Source organism: Scyliorhinus torazame, chromosome 9 (assembly GCF_047496885.1).
Source record: "Scyliorhinus torazame isolate Kashiwa2021f chromosome 9, sScyTor2.1, whole genome shotgun sequence".
Classification (NCBI taxonomy): Eukaryota; Metazoa; Chordata; class Chondrichthyes; order Carcharhiniformes; family Scyliorhinidae; genus Scyliorhinus; species Scyliorhinus torazame.
The window spans coordinates 261,325,066-261,341,016 of NC_092715.1; the positions used below are offsets into that span (position 1 = coordinate 261,325,066).

The window sequence follows — 15,951 nt, forward strand, 5'->3', positions numbered from 1 at the left end:
ATTACACACAAATAAAGCCATCGGGACTGCTACTGGAGAGCTAAATTTCAATTCCTCCCCATGACCATCGGGCAGCCTGGTTTCATTGTCTAGCAGCAGTGCCCCAGAAGCAAAGGGACATGGGAACAGGAGGAGGCCATTCAGCCCATCGAGCCTGATCCACCATCCAACATGATCATGGCTGACTATCCGCTTCAATGCCCTTTTTCCCCCACACTATCCCCTTTCGTCATTGGTATTTGGAAACCTGGAAACCTCCACTTTAGACATAAGCAATTACTGAGCTTCCATAGCCGTCTGAGGTAGAGAATTCCAAAGATTCAGAACCCACTGAGTTAAACAAAATCATCTCCTCAGAACCATCCAAAGTGTTTCCCCCCTTGTTTTGAAATTGGTCCCCTGGTGGATGGTAGCTCCTGACCTTTGCACACCTTGGCCGAACTAGCAGTGACTCCAGCAGACTTCCTCCGATAATGCTGAGTCTACACAAATTATTGGTCGGGTCACTTTTTTAATATTTTTGTTCGATTCTGGGCACCTTATAGTAAGAAGGATAACAAGGGCACAGAGTGGAAGAGGAAGAGATTCCTTAAGGCTTTTCAGTTGAAGGAGAGGCCAAAGAGAACAAGTGAGGTGAATTTGTGGCCTTCTTTTCATATTTAACATCTCCAACCTCCTCTAGGCCTACAACCCTCTGAGATCTCTGGGAGGTGTTCTCCAGCCTCCCAGCTGCGTGTTTCACGGTGGTGGGAAGCAGCGTGCTGCTTTCAATGAGAATTCCCATTGAAGCCACTCCACACCGCGGGGAAAACCGCGGGGTGGGTGTGTGCTGCCAACAGGACTGCCAGCGAACAGCCAGAGGATTCCAAACTCTGCTGTCATCCAAATCTGGCCTCTTGTGCATTCCCAATTTCCACGGCTCCACCGTTGCTGGCTGTGTCTTCGGTTCCCTGGGCTGTACACTCAGGAACTCCCTCCCTATCCCCCTCCATTGCTCTCACTCCAACTTCAAACCTGACCCCTGGACCAGGAAGTGTTTTCTCTCCGAGGGTCCGGAGTCTCTGGAACTCTCTTCCTCAACAGGGTGTGGAAGTTGAGTCTTTGAATATTCTCAAAGCAGAGCTTGATATAGTCTTGATTAACAAGGGGAGGTGAAAGGTTATTGGGGTTAGGTTTGTCGCCTGTCAGCCATGCTCCACCCCCTCCGAAATGGCGTAATTGCGTTGCGCGCCGCGCGGCATTGCAACGGCATTGGCGCGTCATCGGCAGGCACCCAGCAATGCTGTGCCCCAAATGGGCCGAGTTCCCAACCGCGTGGGACACGTGAGGGGGCAGTTGCCAGCGGGTGAGTTGTGGGGTCGGGGATGGCGGGTTGGGTCCGCGCACGGCCGCAGCAAGTCGTCGCCGTGCGCATCCGCGGCCAGGGTCCCGGCCATTCTCCGGTCATTTGCGGCGCGGGAGCCGGGAGTTTCACCCGGCGCTGCTAGCCCCTAACCGGTCCCGGAATCGGTGCCGATTTCTTCGTCATCGAATTCTCCGTGCGAACCGGCACTTCGCCGCTGAAATGGAGAATCCAACTTTTCACTGGTTGGTGAGTTATCTCCAACAAGGGAGAAATTTGGGGGTTTCTTTTCAAAACAGGAGGTCGTTAAGATGTGAGGTGCTCAACCAGGAAAAGTTGCAGCAGAATCCATTAACAACTTTTAATAAGGATGCTTGAAAAGGAAAGTTAAAGTGGGAGGTCAGGAGCATGGGATTAAGTCATTCCTTTCTCAGAGAGCAGAGACACGCATGAAAATTCTCCTTTGGACTGTTCGATTCAGTGATTCTGTCAACCATTAGTTCCTTTTTGGGTATAGACAGCAGCTTCATGACGATTGAGGCTATATCGCAGTCAGTAAAGGATTAAACCTATACTGACTACACACAAAAAGATAGACTCTCATTTGTGTAGCATTTTCCATGAACACCAAACACCTCAAAGCACTTTACAGCTAATCAACTACATTTTGCAGTGTAGTCACTGTAGTAAAGTAGGAACAACGGCAGCCAATTTGCACACAGCAAGATCCCACTAACAGCATTCTGACGACGACCAGATAATCTGTTCTGTTGATGTTGATGGAGGAATGTATACTGACCAGGACACCGGGGAGAGCTCCCCAGCCCTTTTACAGAAATATTACATGTGGCCGACACGGTAGCACAGTGGGTAGCATTATTGTTTCACAGCTCCAAGGTCCCAGGTTCGATTCCTGGCTTGGGTCACTGCCTGTGCGGAGTCTGCAACGTTCTCTGTGGGGGTTTCCTCCGGGTGCTCCGGTTTCCTCCCACAAGTCCCGAAAGACGTGCTTGTTAGATGAATGGGACGTTCAGAATTCTCCCTCTGGGTACCCGAACAGGCACCGGAATGTGGCGACGAGGGGATTTTCACAGCAACTTCATTACAGCGTTAATGTAAGCCTACTCATGACAATAAAGCTCATTATTATCTGACCAGGAAGGCTGATGGGGCCTCGTTCTTGCATCACATCCGGAGACAATGTGGAGTTTAGCGCTGCACCCAAGGTTGATTTTTTATCTCAAGCTGTGCAGCAGTGGGATTCGAACCAGGAACGTTGTGACTCAGAGGGGGGGAAGTGCTACTCACTGAACAAGAGTGCTGCCAAAATGCTGCAGTCGGGATAAAGTGGTGACATTAATCACTGAGGCGGGATCAGGGACACAATGGAATCATAAATTAGAGTATTGAACGTTAGTATTCATTTTGCAATCTGTGAATGTCAATGATTCGGTTCCTTTATCAGGGCGAGAGCTGCCAATACCAACCTGTTGACTCCACTTCTGGCAGGGAATACCAGATGCTGTGACATTTACTGAACCTTGATAGAACCTCCCATTATCGTTGTAACACATTTCTGTCGAAATAAGGAATGCAAATAATACAAAAATTAATAAGAACCTTTGCCATCAATTAAAAACAACTGGAAGAACCAAAATCTCAATCTTGACACCCTTGCAAAGAAATGTTAAACATTTGTACAACGTTGACATTCTTCTTACTTACAATATTGCGGGCTGGAAGGCAGAATCAAACATGAACTCTTAAACTAACTAGATTAAGATGTGGGTGCCGCTAGCTGTGCCAGCATTTGTTGCCCAAACTAATGTTCCCTTCAGAAGGTGGTGGTGAGCTGCCTTCTTGAAGCGCTGCAGTCTGTGTGGTATAGGAACAGCCACAGTGCTGTTAAGGAGGAAGTTCCTGGATTTGGACCCAGCGACAGTGAAGGAACGGCGATATAGTCAGGGTGGTAAGTGACATGGAGACGAATCTCCAGGTGGTGGGGTTCCCAGGTATCTGCTGCTCCTGTCCTTCCAGGTGGCAGTGGTTATAGGTTTGGAAGGTTCTGCCTAAAGAGCCTTGGTGAGTTCCTGCAATGCACCTTGCAGATGGTACACACTGTGCATCGGTGGGGGGAGTGAATGTTTGTGGAAGGGGTGCCAATCAAGTGGGCTACTTTGCCCTGGATGCTGTCGAGCTTCTCCTGTGTTGGAGCTGTGCAATCCTGTGCCAATCACGTTCACTATCAGCCCCTGAGGACCCGCACACTACCATGGACTCTCAATGTTGCGACTGATTAAGCTGTCATTGCTGTTTACGTTGAAGCGAAGGGCAGGGGTCCCAGGAAGCTTGACACAATCCCATTGTCTCGCTTCCGCCTGACGTGAGAAACATCGGTTCTGACAGTCCTGGTGTTCTGACTTTGGGTTAATTCGGGATTCCTTTGTTTCGCCGCTGGAGTTAATCAAAATTCCCACGGAGCCCGAATTGATTGCATGTGTGCAACCCACCCACAGCAAGTACTTCAGTTACGTTTCAGTCCTTTTGCTTTGACCTTTAACTGCCGGTGAAATGTGACCTGCTCGAAGCAGATGTGGAAGATGTGAAGAAAGTGGACTGAAATGGCGGGTGAAGAAAGACAGGTCATGGAACTGAAGACAAGGCGAAGAATGCTCTTCCTATAATTACAATCACAGTGGATCAAACTGCACCCTAAATATGAATCACAAAACTGTAAATGAAAATTACAGAAATAAATTAATATCTGGAGCACCTAGACATCACTTCCAGCTTAAAAATGTACTCGTAGTTAGAGTGCATTCATTTTATTTTTATAATGTCTTCAGCAGCTTGTCACCTGTTATTAATTTTTGTTTCTTTAGCGTTTATTTTAAATCAGAGGTCTGACAATTCTAATTTTCCAAATGGTTTTTCTTTTGTTAGAATCCATTAATTTTTATGTATCTGTACTATGATATTGAAAATGAGCTTGTTCTATCCCTGAGCTCTGACACCATCCTCTTAATGAGCATACATGGCCGCACATAGGGCGCGATTTAATAGCCAGGCCGCGCCGGAAAAGCAGCTCACCGCGCCGCAGCGTGCCCGATTAAAGGCCGGGAGACCCCGCTCCCTGGATCTACCTGCTCACAACGCCACGCGAGATCTCACGCGATCTCGTGAGACGTTGCAATGTGAATCCCGCCCATTGTGGGTTTCATGTTGGGGGGCAGCCGCATGGGAGGGGGGGGGGGAGAGTAGGCACCGGAGGGGAGGCAGCGGCAAGGGTAGAGGTGAGGATCCCAATGCCCGTACCCAATCAGAGACTGAGTGCCTTTGAACGAGGTACTCCCTGGGACGCAAGTAGCAGGTTTGCTTGTCCTGCTCCCTGAGGAATGATGGGTCTGCCTGCCATTGGGTTGATACCAACTGTGATGGGATAGACTATTCATTGCCCAATTAAGGGCCTTTTTTATTGTTCATTCATGGGATATGGTCAACGTTTATTGCCCATCTCTAATTGTCCTTGAGAAGGTGGTGTTGAGACACCTTCCTGAGCCATCGCAGTCCACGTGGTGTAGGTACACCCACAGCCTCAATCGGTGACCAGGCAGGAAGTCCCCAGACTCACCCTTGGTGACATTGAGAAGGTGGCTGGGTGCTCACACACCATCCTCCCACCTGATTAAGCGCCCTGCCCGCCTCCAAATACTCCATGAGGGCATAAAATTCTCCCTGTGATAATGACCAGAAAATCTCTATGAGGGATGTTTTTTGAGTGATAAATATTGCCGAGGACACCTGGGAGAGGCCTCTTCCCCCTCTTCAAAAGAGAGATGGGCTGTTTTATGTATAGGCAGATGGACATTGGTTCATCATCTCATCCAAGAGATAGCACTGACAGTGTCAGCCTGAGCTCAACTCTATGGAGTGGGACTAAAATCCAAAAGCTTTTAATTGAGGGGCAGTTCGAGAGAGATAGCATGTGAGGAAGGGTGGACATATAAGCGATGCAGACTGAAAGGAAGATCGGACCACTGATGAGGTTGCAGCTAGCTCTGAATGGTGAAGGCAAAGGTTGATGGAGCAAATCTGGGTCCTTAGTGCTGCTGCCCCAGAGTATGGTATACTGGCAGCACGTTCTGGAAATTCAGACTTCGGTCCAGTTCCCAATCCCACCATTTTCCATTCTTTGGGATTGCAAAGTTCCTGTCCAAGCAGCACACCATCCTGACTTGGAAATATATCGCTGTTCCTTCACTGTCACCGGATCACTGGTGACTCCCTCCCGACCGGCACTGTGGGTGTAACTATGTGGCACGGACTGCAGTTGTTCAAGAAGGCAGCTCACAACCACCTTTCCAAGGGCAATTAGGGATTGACAATAAATGCTGTTCCAGCCAGCACATCCCATGAAATAACTTTTAAAAATCAGACATGTACCGGTGCCCCCAGTGTGAACTCCAGACAGCGGAAGCTCTGTATTGGGGGCGTGAGGTGGGAATACTGAAGCGAATTGACCCGTGTATGTTTATGTATACTGATTCAACTCCTTCCTCCTTCTAATCAGTTCCCTCCACTGATGTTCCTGGCACTCACGGTTGAAAGGGAAACATTTTAAGACATCAATAGAACCAGCAGGAAAAATGAAGGCCATCAATAACTTTTTACACTGGTTTCATTTTTACCAAGTCAGCTCTGGTGATAAAACTTTATTGAATGAGTGTTGTAAACTGTGAGAGTAAATGTTACTAGTTTGCACCCTGAGTTCCACAAGCTGGAAGCAAACACTGGCAGTGAAATTCCCCGCACCAGCACCGTAACTTTGTTGTATGAGCGACGGAAGTCTCGCTAAGCCGGAAGCAGAATTCCACGTTCACCAAAGCTATGGCAATGCAACGGGAGCAATTCCAATCCACAATGGATTTGGTAAGTGCAGAACCCGCCAGAGTAGCCCGCATAGACAAGCAGGTAGAAAACAAAGACTGGGTTTATTTCGATGTACGACCTCCACTCCCTCCCCGGCCTGCACCCAGGTGAGATTACTGGTGAGGTTTCACTTTGTTAAGGGGGAAACTCCACCCCCTGTTATTGGAGAAGATCATTGTAATACCCTCAATAATGACGCTAGAGAGTAAAACGGTAAAGAAGGCTTTAATAAGCTAAGCACTAGCCTGGTGCCGAGACGGGTGCTTACTTATATACGACTCCCAGGTGGGCGGAGCCGGAGGCGGAGTCCCCCAGGGTTCCAAGCCCGGTCTTAAAGGGGACATCACCTTCCATGATGATAAGGGTACAGTAATACAATAACCGTTCATCACAATCATATTCTGTGGATGTCACAGGGAATCTGATACTCTTTACACTGTGACCTCCATGGGGGTTATAACAGTAAGCAGGGAGTGATAGGTTATCGGAGGTAGGCAGGATGCACATTTGAGGTTACCGCTGGATTAGTCAGGCTCTTATTAAATGACAGGGCAGGTGAGAGAGGCCAAATGGCCTATTCCTGCTCATATGTAATTTGTATCGTGCAGGATTTGGACCCGGGAATGCAAATTCACAAAATGTACCATTACATTTAAAATGGTGGAAGAAAACCTATTTATAGAATGAGACGTGTTTATCAATGACCCCAGAATAACATATTGAATAACACAAAATTTGATAAACTAATTTGAAAGTAGATAAAAATAAAATGGGAAACATTCACTCACTGGTAACAAGCCCTCTCTTCATGTCTGCAAACAGAAAGGGAAAATAATTAGCCAGCTCGTTATTGTAATCCAATTTTTCAGACTGGGTATCAACTTTGTAGATTAATGGCATGTTTTTACCGATTTCATTTCAAACAGGTAATACTTACCAAGGAATGATACTTTGGTGCATGCTCCTGGATCTTGGTGTAGACTGGGAAGCCTGTGACAGTCCGGTAGTGTCAGATGTGAAGAGTAAATTCCTTTGCGTGAATTGTCTTCCATAGAGAGCCATTCTTTGTAGCAATAAAGCTCTTTCACTGCCAGGCAGTGCTCGCTGGAACAAAGACATACCCAATGCTCAATACTTGTGCCTTTTTTTTAATAAAAGAAGTGATCCTATAAGAAGGGACAGATTTTGTTCGGACTTCACATCTGCCTCCGCAAAATTCTAGATACGTGGATAAGGATGTCCTAATGTAGTACTTCGGACATGTGCAGGCACTGTTGCAATGTGGGAAACATGGAAGCCAATCTATGCACAGCAAGCTCCCACAACAGAAATGCGACAATGAGCCAATCGAAAATCTGCTTTAAGGATGCTGGTCTTTTACATCCAGCTGAATGAGCCGATGGTTTAATATCTCATCCAAATAATAGTTCTTCCCCCCCCCCCCCCCCCGCCCACCCCACTCAGTACTGCCACTGTAATGTCAGCCTAGACTTTCTGTTCATAACGGCTGGATTGGGGCATAGGTTAACAATTAGTCACTGAATCACCTAGATCCTGGGACAGTAAAACAATAAAACCCCACACCATTCCAGTTCGATAGGCTGCAACCAATATTGTTTTGTGCAAGGGAAATCGTGTTCACCTAATTTATTAGAGTTCTCTGAGGATGTAACAAAGAAGGTGGACAAAGGGGAACCTGTAGATGTGGTATACTTGGATTTCCTAAAGGTATTTGGTAAGGTGCCACATCAAAGGTCACTTAACTAGATAAGAGACATGTGTAGGAGGTAATAGTAATGTGGATAAAGGATTGGTTAGCTAACAGGAAGCAGAGTAGGGATAAATGGGTCCTTTTAGGGTTGACAAACCAGTGGAGTGCCACAGGGATCAGTGCTGGGGTCTCAACTGCTTACAATCTGTGTCAATGCCTTGGATGAAGGGACTGAATGTATGGGATCTAAATTTGCCAATGAAACTAAGACAGGCAGGAAAGGCAGATGTCAAGATAAGTTAAAGAGTCTACAAAGGGATATAGATAGATTATGTGAGTGGGGAAGAATAGGCAGATGGATTATAATTTGGGGAAAAGTGAACTTGCCCACTTTGGCAAAAAGAATAGAAAAGCAGTGTATTATTTTAATGGAGAGAGATTGCAGATGGAGGTGGTGCAGAGGGATCTGGGTGCTCTGGTGGATCAATCACAGAATAAAACAGGTACAGCAAGTGATTAGGAAGGCAAATGGAATGTTGGTGTTTATTACAAGGGGAATGGAATATAAAAGTAGGGACGTTTCACTGCACCTTCCAGGAAGTTGGTGAAACCGGGGATTCTCCGATCCCCAACACCGAAATCGCGGGCGTCATTCTCCGACCCCCCGCCGGGTCGGAGAATGGCCGTTGGCCGCCGTGAATCCCGCCCCCGCCGAAGTCTCCGCTCCCGGAGATTGGGCGGGGGCGGGAATCCGGCTGTGCCGGTTGGCGGGACCCCCCGCTGGATTCTCCGGCTCGGATGGGCCGAAGTCCCGCCCAGGAATTGCCTGTCCCGCCGACGTAAATCAAACCTGGTATTTACCGGCGGGACCAGGCGGCGTGGGCAGGCTCCGGGGTCCTGGGGGGGGGCGCGGGGCGATCTGACCCCGGGGGGTGCCCCCACAGTGGCCTGGCCCGCGATCGGGGCCCACCGATCCGCAGGCGGGCCTGTGCCGTGGGAGCACTCTTTCCCTTCCGCCTCCGCTACATGGCGGAGGCGGAAGAGACTCTCCCCACTGCGCATGCGTGGGAAACTGACAGCGGCCGCTGACCCTCCCGCGCATGCGCTGGGAAACTGACAGCGGCCGCTGACGCTCCCGCGCATGCGCCGCATTTCCGCGCCAGCTGGCGGGGAAACAAACGCCATTTCCGCCAGCTGGCGGGGCGGAAATCCCTCCGGCGTCGGCCTAGCCCCAACATTGAGCCACAACAAGATGTGGAGCCTTCCGCACCTTTGGGCCGGCGCGATGCCCGCCTGATTGGCGCCGGCTTTGGCGCCAGTCGGCGGACATCCCGCCGTTGGAGGAGAATTTCGCCCCGCGTTCGCGACGGGGCGGAGAATCCCCGATGATGCCAAAATCGGGGGCAGCACCGCTTTCGCGATGCTCCATCCCCTGCAAAGCAGCGCACTCTAGGAGTATGGCGCACGGTGTATCCACGGCCTCAGGCCATTGCCCGAGGCCCGCCAAGCGATGCTCCGTCCCCGACCGGCTGAGTTTCCAATGGCGTGGGGCATGTGTGGTCTCACCCGTCATGAGCTCAGCGTGGCGGCTGCGGACTCAGTCCAGCGCAGCCACAGTCGGGGGAGGGCCGATCCGCATGCAGGGGGGGGGGGACTTCGTTCGGGGCTGGGGGCACTATGGGGGGGGGGGGTGGTCTGGGGCGCGAAAGCCAGCCAAAAGGGGGGACTATTTTTGCAGTCCGTGTCCGCGTGCTGCATCTGCCATGATGCACATGCGCGGCCACTGACCCGGCAATGCTCCAGGCCGTATCGGCAGCTAGAGCTGGGAGCTCTATGCTGCCTGGCTGCTAGCCCCCCCTCCGCCCCCGGAGCAGGGAATCGGTGGCTGTTTTGCGCCAGTTTCCTGCCGGCTTGGGGGCTTATTCTCCCAAACGGGGAATCCAGCCCCACATTTGGAATATTGGCTGGAATTCTCCGATCTTTGCGATTCACTTTTCCTGCCGGCAGCACACCCGCACCCGCGTGCTTCCCGGCGGCGTGGGAAATCCTACTGACAAGCGGTGGGAAGATACAATCCCGCCACAACCGAATGGCGTGCCGCCAAGAAACACACGGCTGGGGGACTGTCGAATGCCGCCCATCCCAGCAGCACGGTAGCACAGTGGGCAGCACAGTTGCTTCGCAGCTCCCGGGTCTCAGGTCCGATTCCCGGCTTGGGTCACTGTCTGTGCGGAGTCTGCACATCCTCCCCGTGTCTGCGTGGGTTTCCTCCGGGTGCTCCAGTTTCCTCTCCCACAGTCAAAAGTTCACTCGCCTCATTCCTGGGATTAGGAGTTTATCTTATAAAGAAAGGTTGGACAGTTTGGGCCTCTACCCATTGGAGTTCAGAAGAACAAGAGGGGCGTCATTCACCGACCCCCGCCGGGTCGGAGACTCGCCGGGGGCTGGCATGAATCCCGCCCCCGCCGGTTGCCGAATTCTCCGGCACCGGATGTTCGGCGGGGGCGGGAATCGCGCCGGTTGGCGGGCCCCCCCTACCCGCGATTCTCCGGCCCGGATGAGCCAAAGTCCCGCTGCTAAAATGCCTGTCTCGCCGGCGGGATTAAACCACCTACCTTACTGGCCCCGGGGGGTGCCCCCACGGTGGCCTGGCCCGCGATCGGGGCCCACCGATCCGCGGGCGGGCCTGTGCCGTGGGGGCACTCTTTTCCTTCTGCCTTCGCCACGGTCTCCACCATGGCGGAGGCAGAAGAGACTCCCTCCACTGCGCATGCGCGGGAATGCCGTCAGCGGCCGCAAACGCACCCGCGCATGCGCCGCCCGGAGATGTCATTTCCTGCCAGCTGGCGGGGCACCAAAGGCCTTTTCCGCCAGCTGGCAGGGCGGAAATTCGTCCGGTGCAGGCCTAGCCCCTTAAGGTTGGGGCTCGGCCCCCCAAGATGCGGAGCATTCCGCACCATTGGGGCGGCGCGGTGCCCGACTGATTTGCGCCGTTTTGGGCGCCAGTCGGTGGACATCGCGCCGATACCGGAGAATTTCGCCCCTTATCGAGACATATAGGGCGCTATTCTCCCCCCCCCCACGCCGGGTGGGAAAATCGCCGGGGTGCCGCGTGAATCGTGCCACGCCGTCTCGACCCCCGCACGCGATTCTCCCACCCCCCGGAAATAGTGCGATTCGCACCGGGCCGCTCGGAGAACCGGCGAGCGCCGATTATCCAGCCAGATGGGCCGAGCGGCCGCTACGATACGACAGGTTCCCGCCGGAGCCGTCCACCCCTGGTCACTGCCGACGGGAACTCTGCGGGAATGCTGGGAGGGGGGGGGGGGGCCTGTGGGGGAGGGAGGGGCGCTCCTTCACCGGGGTGACCTCCGATGGGGTATGGCCCGTGATCGGGGCCCACCAATCGGCGGGCCAGCCTCTTCCCCCCCCCCCCCCCCCGGGCCTACCTCCTTCCGTGCGTGGCCCCAGAACACCGGCCCCATGTTGGTGACGGGCCGGCGTGCGTACGACATTCCCTGTGAACCGCTCCAGCGCCGTGCTGGCCCCCTGTGGGGGCCAGAATAGGTCATTCCCGGACCCTGTTCGCGTCGTCGAGAAACGCGACGGCGTTCACGACGGCGCAAACATTTGGCCTCCATATCGGAGAATCACCCCCATAAGATCCTGAGGTTATTTGACAGGTTGGATACCCAGAGGATATTTCCTCTTGTGGGGAGGCTAGGACCAGGGGACACAGTTTAAGAATACGAGGCCTGCTTTAAAAGATGGAAGTGAGGAGAATGTTTTCTCCCTGAAGGTCATTAACATGTGGAATTATCTTCCCCATCGAGCAGTGGAGGGTGAGTCTTTGAATTTATTCAGGGCTGGGTTAGGTTTATTTCTGATGGGCAAGAAAATCAAGGATTACAGGTGACAGCAAAGTGGAGTTTCGACCATCACCAAATCCGCCATGATCTTATGGAACGGCAGAGTAGGCTCAGTGGGCAGAATGGCCTACTTCTGCTTCTAATTATTGTGCTCACTCCGCTCAGCGAGGCTCTCCACCTGCGCCAGTTACCTTTCTCTTTTCACATAAGTCCTATGTCCCAAGGTTGAGTTCAAATAAATTACAGTATTTATTCAGGAAAATTGGCGCAGGCCCCTATCAGTAATTCTCGGAGGTTACTGTCTAATATATCACACGCTGTCAATTTAGAAAAGATTATTCTTGTAGAGAATAACGAATGGGAAACAGATGTGGGCAAAGTTCTGGGTAGCACAGTGGACTGAAGCACGTGGCTTCCTCCTCTGGGACCAGAGCCTGGGTCCAATCCAGGCTAATAGGATGCATCTCTGACCTTCTTCTTTCTTTGTTGGTTGCAAGAACCATTGTTCACGTGAGACACTGGGATGTTTCAATATTGGTTTGAATGTAATTCAAAGAAACCCCTCTCATTAGCACTAATCGACAGTAAATCGGTGATATCATTCCGAGAGGAATGCCTGGGCTATGGAAAATCAACAGTCTTATTGGAGGAAGTGCTCTGCGGAGGATTGGTGACAAAACAAACCTTTCACAACCGGAGGATGTCCAACGAGCTTTACAATGAGGTACCTTTGAAGCTTCCTGACTGTTGTAATCCACAAAACACGGCACCCAATTTACACACAGTAAGATCCCACAGACAGCAATGCAACAAAGATCAGATCAGCCGATTTCGAGGGGTTGGTTGAAAGATAAACATGAACTCAGGCACTGCAAAAGACTTAGTTGCTTAGTTTGCTAGAAATAGAGTCATCTGGGGCAAAATTCTCCGGAAACGGCGCGATGTCCGCCGACTGGCGCCCAAAACGGCGCCAATCAGACGGGCATCGCGCCGCCCCAAAGGTGCGGAATGCTCCGCATCTTTGGGGGCCGAGCCCCAAGATTGAGGGGCTAGGCCGACGCCGGAGGAATTTCCGCCCCACCAGCTGGCGGAAATGGCCTTTGATGCCCCGCCAGCTGGCGCGGAAATGACATCTCCGGGCGGCGCATGCGCGGGAGCGTCAGCGGCCGCTGACAGTTTCCCACGCATGCACAGTGGAGGGAGTCTCTTCCGCCTCCGCCATGGTGGAGACCGTGGCGGAGGCGGAAGGGAAAGAGTGCCCCCACGGCACAGGCCTGCCCACGGATCGGTGGGCCCCGATCGCGGGCCAGGCCACCATGGGGGCACCCCCCGGGGTCAGATCGCCCCGCGCCCCCCCCCAGGACCCCGGAGCCCGCCCCGCCGCCTTGTCCCGCCGGTAAGGTAGGTGATTTAATTTACGCCGTCGGGACAGGCAATTTATCGGCGGGACTTCGGCCCATTCGGGCCGGAGAATCGAGCGGGGGGGGCCCGCCAACTGGCGTGGCGCGATTCCTGCCCCCGCCGAATATCCGGTGGTGGAGACTTCAGCAACCGGCGGGGGCGGGATTCACGCCAGCCCCCGGCGATTCTCCGACCCGGCGGGGGTCGGAGAATTTCGCCCCTGATCTTTTATGAGGTCTTCATTGTCTCATCTTAAAGATGGTACCGCCACCAGCTCAGCACACCCTCAGTACTGCACCGGACATGCCAGCCGAGATTATATGCTCACATTTGTGGTTTGCATCCACAACCTTCGCATCCAGAAGACAACACACACTACCCAATGAGCCATGGCAGATACCTACGGCGCACTATTGGAGTAAAGTTATTCTGCATCTGGCTGATGCTTTGGGGCTGACCTGGAAGCACTGGGTGTAAAACGTGCGGACAAAATGGTCCATTCTTCAGCGCTGAACACAAAATTCACCCGCTCCCAAAGAAAGGTGGGACTACTTTCATAGTGTGGTACTGTGCCCCTTTAAGGGGGCGCGTTCCAGGAGGGTCATGTGACCCGATCAGCCAATGGGACTGGAGCCCTGAACTCTGGAGGAGGAGCGCTGGTTCCCAGTTAGTTAGGAGTTTGGAGTCTTGGAGCATGGTAGCTGTTACCGCACTCCCTGTATATAGTTTCTTACTTTTATAAACCGTTCATTCATTAATATGTCTGGTGGTCACCCGCCTGTCAGGATATTACACTGGCGACGAGGAACAACCGAAATGCCTCCCTGCTGCTACAGTAATCAGGAGAGCAGATCATTGTGTGAAAACTTTTCCTTCAAATCAAACTCGTTCAACAGCCTGTGAGTGACAGAATGCCCCTTTTTGGCAAACTAGAACCATTTGACCCTAACATGGAGCAATGGGGTGATGTGTTGAACACCTCTGTTATCAACGCCAATGAAACTGGGGGGGGGGCGTTGGTGGGGCGGAAGGAAGCGGCAAATAACACTAATGGCCTGCGGGGCTCCCACTTACAATCTTATTAGGAATTTGACTTTTCCAGATGCCCCCCATTCCAAAACATTTTGGGAGCTGGTGGAGTTAGTCAAGGGACATTATCACCCAAAGCCCTCAGTTATAATGCAGCGTTAAAACTCAATTCAATGACAAGGATCCCAGGAGAGACAATCGTAGTGTCCGTGGTACGCTTAAAACAAACAGCTGAACAATGCGACTTTGGGTCTGCGCTGAATGTCATGTTGAGGGACAGGCTGGTCTGTGGTGTTAACGACATGGCCGTACAAGAACAATTATTAGCAGAGGCAGAGATTACCTTAAAGAAGGCATTAGAGGTCGCCCATGCTATGCAAGGCGCCAAAAGGGGGGACGATGGAGTTGCAGAGCGTGTAAGCAGGTGCAATCCACCAGGTTTGGCAGGAAATTGTTGGCAGTCCTGGCACCAGTGATGACTTGCATAAACCAAAAAGCAAAGAGGCTCAAAGGAGAGTGGAGAGGGATAGGGAATTTGGTCTGCAGATGAAGAGCTATGAAGAATGGTACTGGTGTGGGGGAGATGACCCCTGGGAAAGATGTCAATTCAGGGAAGCTACCGGTTCTGCCTGTAACAGCAGGGGGCACATTAGAACGATATGCAAGACCACAAGGGGTCATCAATAAAAACCTCCGCCTCCAGTGAACAGTGTTGAGAATAACCCTGAAAATGAATCTGAAGTATAGTAAACATCGAAATGGGCAAGATGCCCCCAATTACGATTATGTTAATAGTTAATGGTCAGTCACTTAAAATGGAGATGGACACGGAGGCCTCCACTACAGCTGCAGGTGAACGAACAAACAAATCGTTATCTGCAAGGTGGGGTCCAACCCCTGAAGTTCAGAAGCACATCTGCCAGGCTATCCACATATACTAGAGAAGATTTAAGAAGTTGAGGGATGACCACAATGTCTATACACTACCAGAACCAGTCAGCTCAACTGACCCTCAGAGTAGTGCGGGGTGAATGGCCAAGTCTGATGGGCTGGGATTTGCTTAGACAAATTCATTAAATTGGCTAGACATTTTTCAAATTAACGAAGGAAGTCTTCATGACATCTTAAAAAAAATCAGGAGGGTTCCCAAGATGATTTAGGCAAGATACAGGGCCTTAAAGCAAAGATTGATGTGGATCCGGAGAAGGTTAAGTCTGAACTCAAACGACTGGAAGAATTCGGTATCATCAAAACCTGTGCAGTTTTTGGAGTGGGCGGCTCCAATCGTGCCAGTGGTGAAGCCAGATGGAACCATTAGAATATTCAGCGACTACAAACTAACTGTGAATCAGGCAGCCAATTTCAAGAATTGAAGATTTGTACGCTAAATTAGAAGGGGGTTTAACTTGATATGTTTTATGGGCACCAACAGTTAGAGTTAGACAAAACTCCCAGGGAATTTGCATGCATCTTCGCAAATCGAGAGTCTACCCATGAGGTCCAAACTGAAGTTACCTCTACTGCTGAAGCAACCATTAGTGAATTACATTGCTCTCAAAGGATGCAGAAGTTCCCTGACCGACTGACCCTACGAGAGACTGTTTTGAGAGTCACTTGTGTATTCTTCAAATAGTTCTTTTGTTATTTGAAGAATGTTGATCGTGAACTTA

The 15,951-nt window shown here is 51.5% G+C and overlaps 1 protein-coding gene across 3 annotated transcripts in view; it reads right to left on the reverse strand.

The window, feature by feature from the left end:
- LOC140429847 (muscle, skeletal receptor tyrosine protein kinase-like) overlaps positions 1 to 15,951 on the reverse strand; it is a 267,141-nt gene that overhangs the window by 97,467 nt on the left and 153,723 nt on the right. For all 3 annotated transcript variants that reach the window (XM_072517334.1, XM_072517333.1, XM_072517331.1), the window contains 3 exons: positions 7,209 to 7,375; positions 7,060 to 7,083; positions 2,830 to 2,918 (listed from right to left, as the gene is read on the reverse strand). In XM_072517334.1, the coding sequence (XP_072373435.1) occupies positions 2,830 to 2,918; positions 7,060 to 7,083; positions 7,209 to 7,375 (280 nt within the window). The remainder of the gene's footprint in view (positions 1 to 2,829; positions 2,919 to 7,059; positions 7,084 to 7,208; positions 7,376 to 15,951) is intronic.